Source organism: Piliocolobus tephrosceles, chromosome 2 (assembly GCF_002776525.5).
Source record: "Piliocolobus tephrosceles isolate RC106 chromosome 2, ASM277652v3, whole genome shotgun sequence".
Classification (NCBI taxonomy): domain Eukaryota; kingdom Metazoa; phylum Chordata; class Mammalia; order Primates; family Cercopithecidae; genus Piliocolobus; species Piliocolobus tephrosceles.
Window position 1 is genome coordinate 102,871,175 of NC_045435.1, and position 4,788 is coordinate 102,875,962.

General features: G+C 46.5%; 1 protein-coding gene across 6 annotated transcripts in view; it reads left to right on the forward strand.

Moving 5' to 3' along the window:
- The window catches only part of ABCC5 (ATP binding cassette subfamily C member 5), a 95,604-nt gene that overhangs the window by 62,592 nt on the left and 28,224 nt on the right, over positions 1–4,788 (forward strand). For all 6 annotated transcript variants that reach the window (XM_026454896.1, XM_026454900.2, XM_026454897.2 and 3 more), the window contains 5 exons: positions 476–660; positions 1,729–1,875; positions 2,161–2,290; positions 3,611–3,764; positions 3,854–3,982. In XM_026454896.1, coding sequence (XP_026310681.1) covers positions 476–660; positions 1,729–1,875; positions 2,161–2,290; positions 3,611–3,764; positions 3,854–3,982 — 745 coding nt within the window. The remainder of the gene's footprint in view (positions 1–475; positions 661–1,728; positions 1,876–2,160; positions 2,291–3,610; positions 3,765–3,853; positions 3,983–4,788) is intronic.

The window sequence follows — 4,788 nt, forward strand, 5'->3', positions numbered from 1 at the left end:
TGCGGGAAAAGTTGGGGTGGGGGGGATGAAGAACCCGGAAGTGCACCATCTTGCCTCGGTTCGTCCAAACACCAACCACCCCCACCTAAGCCAAATAGGTCAAGTATACCTCCCCAGGGGTTCTCATGCTGCCCTGTGTATAGCTCTTATCATCACATTGAGCACATTTTACCATAATTATGTGATTATTGATCTGCCTATCCTACCAGTCTGTGGTAGGTTCCTCAGCCAGGTCCCTAGCGGTGGGGACCTGGTCTTCATCCTCTTTGCTGCTCCTGGGCTTCATCCTGGGCCTGGTTCATGGTAGGTGCTCAGCAAATGTTAAATAGATGAATGAATGCTTCTGACAAAGAGGAAATTGAATCTAAAGCCCTGTGAAGCTGCAGGATCTCCGATTCTGCTGCTCTGCAGGTGACTTAGTTTTGTGGAAATAGTTCTTTCCTTCTGAGTCCATGTTTCTTTTTTCCTTACCTAGGACAGCTCGTGCAGCTGGAAGAGAAAGGGCAGGGTTCAGTGCCCTGGTCAGTATATGGTGTCTACATCCAGGCTGCTGGAGGCCCCTTGGCATTCCTGGTTATTATGGCCCTTTTCATGCTGAATGTAGGCAGCACTGCCTTCAGCACCTGGTGGCTGAGTTACTGGATCAAGCAAGGAAGTGGGGTAAGGTTACTTATAAATGGGAAAGTTCTGTGTCTAAGAATGTGGCTATTTCTCCCTATTCCCTGGCTATTCTTAGGGAAACTGTTCTAGTTTTCACTTAAAAGCCATGAAGAGAGATTTTTCCAGGATGAAAAGATGAGTCCCTAATGTAGCCTCACCATAAAGAAAAAAACCCTGACCAACCCACAGGGCAGTAGGGCATGTCAGTAGGACACCTGCAGGCTATCTGCTCTCATCCATTATGTATTAGTCCATTTTTGCACTGCTATAAAGAAATGCCCAAGAGTGGGTAATTGATAAAGGAAAGAGGGTTAATTGACTCACAGTTCCACATAACTGGGGAGGCCCCAGGAAACTTACAATCATGGTGGAAGGCAAAGGAGAAGCAGGCACCTTCTTCACAAGGTGGCAGGAGAGAGAGAAGAGAGCATGTGTGTGCAGGAGGACATCTTAAACACTTCTAAAACCATCAGGTCTCGTGAGAACTCACTGTCACGACGAGAACAGCATGGGGAAACCACCCCATGATCCAGTCACCTCCCACCAGGTCCCTTCCTCAACACCTGGGGATTACAATTCAAGATGAGCTTTGGGTGGCGACACAAAGCCTAACCATATCACATTAGAACAGTGAGAAAGAGGGCTAGGTGTGGTGGCTCATGCATGTAATCCCAGCACTTTGGGAGGCCGAGGCAGGCAGATCACTTGGGGCTAGGAGTTTGAGACCAGCATGGCCAACATGGCAAAACCCCGTCTGTACTAAAAATACAAAAATTAGCTGGGCATGGTGGTGCACACCTGTAATCCCAGGTACTTGGGAGGCTGAGGCATGAGAACTGCTTAAACTTAGGAGGCAGAGGGTGCCATGAGCCATGATTGCGCCTCTGCACTCCAGCCTGGGTGCAGAGTCTCAAAAAAAAAAAAAGATAAAGAGGTGGACAAAGCCATGGCCAGGTCTCAGGGTCATTATCCTGTACCCTGCCCTGCCCTTGAGCTGAGAATGGCGCTGAGCAGGGGCTCTTGGCAGTCTTTAGGAGTCTTGCCTCATAGAGCTTTGGCTCCAAACAGAACACCACTGTGACTCGAGGGAACGAGACCTCAGTGAGTGACAGCATGAAGGACAATCCTCGTATGCAGTACTATGCCAGCATCTACGCCCTCTCCATGGCAGTCATGCTGATCCTGAAAGCCATTCGAGGAGTTGTCTTTGTCAAGGTACGCAGTGGTGGGTGGTGTCTGCCCTCCTCCCTGGTGACCTGTGGTCAGGCTTCGGTGTGGCATCCCTCAGTTCATGCTGAGTAGGAGAGCTCCCTTAAGCAGGATGGCCCTGGCTGAGATGACTCGTATTCCATTAGCCTTTGCCTTTTCTCACTTGCCACCCGTCTCTCCTGACCCCTCACACCTCCCCGCTTTGGGAGAGGATGTGCTGTGGAGCAGTTCTCTGGACCAGTAGGAACAGAGCCATCCTGGGCCCTGACCACTCTGTGCTCTGCTCCTCAGGGCACACTGCGAGCTTCCTCCCGGCTGCATGATGAGCTTTTCCGAAGGATCCTTCGAAGCCCTATGAAGTTTTTTGACACGACCCCCACAGGGAGGATTCTCAACAGGTTTTCCAAAGACATGGATGAAGGTATTTCTCACTGAGCCTTTTTTTAATGCTCTGGAGCTCACTGTGCTTCCAGCCTTCTAGATGATTCTCCAAATGTGCAGATCTGTCTGTCTGTAGATCCTGAGAGCACGGTAGCTGCTGGTGTTTTCACCAGGAACATTGCATCTGCGTTTTCTGTCTTGTTTGACCTGAAAACAAATTCAATGGTTTGAGTTAGCAGAAAGGCTTTGGACAGATGCATCTGAGATTCTGAAACACACACAGATGTTAAAGCAATGCATTGGTTTCTGGATGCCTACAGCCTGGCGGGTTTTCTGGCTGTTGTATGGGCTGTGCCTGCACCAGAACTGAAATACTGTACCCCCACAGTTCAGAGTAACCGTAAAGCCCCTGACATTGACGGAGGGCTTCCTGTGCAGCAAGCAGCGTGCTCAGTGTTTTATGCATGTTATCTTAATCCCTGCAGCAGCCCTGTCTGGTGGGTGTTGTTTCACTCCTTGAATACATGAGAAAGCTGCTATCTGGAAAGGTCAAGGAACTGGCCCAAGATCTACAGCTATTGAGTAACAAAGCTGGAAATTGAGCCCAGATCTTTTGACCCCAAAGCTAATGTTTTTAATTGCTGCACTGTAGCTGCCTTCATAGAAGGAGTGTGTTTCAGGCATTGATAGGCCATTGTAAACCCATGGCCAGAGGTAACAAGGAATCGGAACTATCCCTGATATTCGAACTGATGCATAACATGTTCCCATTTCTGCTAAACACACACATACGTGCTCACACAGGCATGGAAAAAAGAAAAAAAGTAAATAATAGCAGCATGTCTGAGATTTGCATGAAAATACTTTAGCCAAAAGAAAAAAGGGGGTGTGGTGGGGAGACAGCCAAAAAGAGATGAAAGTTGATTAACTGTTGAAGGGTCTGTGCTCTTCCTGTAACTTTTGTGTATCTTTAAAAATTTTGCAAGACAAAAAATGTCTTAAATGTTAACGGCCGTTCATTGGTATTGGTAAGAATGTAGTTTTTGTTTTCTTCTTCACATATTTATATTCCAAATTTTTAAAACAAGCATATGTTACTTTGTAAAGGGGGAAAATGTTTAAAGCCGTGGGGCAGGAAGCGAACCAAGAAAAGGGAGTGGAGTAAGAGGATTTTCTTGAGACAAAAAAAAAAAAATTTTTTTCAGAGCATCCAGGTTTCTAAATTTTTCTTTGATCAGACTGTTTAAAGACAACACAAACTTCAAATAGAGATTTTGTGGAACCTCTTTTTGTTTTTTTCCATTTTTCAGTTCCATTTTTCCAAACTGTCTGACACTTGCTCCTTTATTGGTTTTTGCAGTTGATGTGCGGCTGCCGTTCCAGGCTGAGATGTTCATCCAGAACGTTATCCTGGTGTTCTTCTGCGTGGGAATGATCGCAGGAGTCTTCCCGTGGTTCCTTGTGGCAGTGGGGCCCCTCGTCATCCTCTTTTCAGTCCTGCACATTGTCTCCAGGTAAAGAGGAAGCATTCATGTCTGCTGGGGTCACGGAGAAGCCTGAGTTGCTGGGAAGTGCTGTGACACAGAGCTCATTCTCTCTCTAGGGTCCTGATTCGGGAGCTGAAGCGTCTGGACAATATCACGCAGTCACCTTTCCTCTCCCACATCACGTCCAGCATACAGGGCCTTGCCACCATCCACGCCTACAATAAAGGGCAGGAGTTTCTACACAGGTTTGTCCTGATGGGGGCTAGAGGCCTCAAGGGGGAGTCAGCATCCCAGCACTTGATACATGTCTGGGAGGCTCTTCAAGGCCAGAGATGGGGATTATAAAGCTCATTACCAAGGGTATTCATGATTTAATGGAATAATCTCTGATTAAAATCCAATTGTTTGGTGAAACTCCTTTCTGAGCAAGTGAGAAAACAAAAATACAGATTTGGGCCGCATGTGGTATCATGTGCCTATAGTCACAGCTACTCAGGAGGCTGATGCTGGAGGATGGCTTGAGCCCAGGTGTTCAAGTCCAGCCTGGGCAATATAGTGGACCCCATCTCAAAACAAAATACAAAGAAAAAACCCCACAGATTAGGAGTGCATTGGCCTTTGGTCCTGAAAAGCTATATTTCATAGAGTTTTGCTTTTTCTTTTAAGTAGTAAAAGGTAGTCATTGACATTTGAGTAGATTTTATTTAAGCATAGAGTGTTGTTTATTTGTGAAACTTACGTATATTTCATTGTGGAGCTTTGTATTAATAAGAGATTGGAACTAACTTAAATATTCTTCAATATAAGACAGGTTGAATAAGCTATGGTATATCCAGAGTACTATGTGGCCCTTAAAAAGAATGAGGCAGCTCTATAGGTACTGATAGGGAATGAATATCAGGCTGGGTACAGTGGCTCATGCCTGTAATCCCAGCACTTTGGGAGGCCGAGGTTGGTGGATCACCTGAGGTCGGGAGTTTGAGACCAGCCTGGCCAACATGGTAGAACCTTGTCTTTACCAAAAATACAAAAAAATTAACCAGGCATGGTG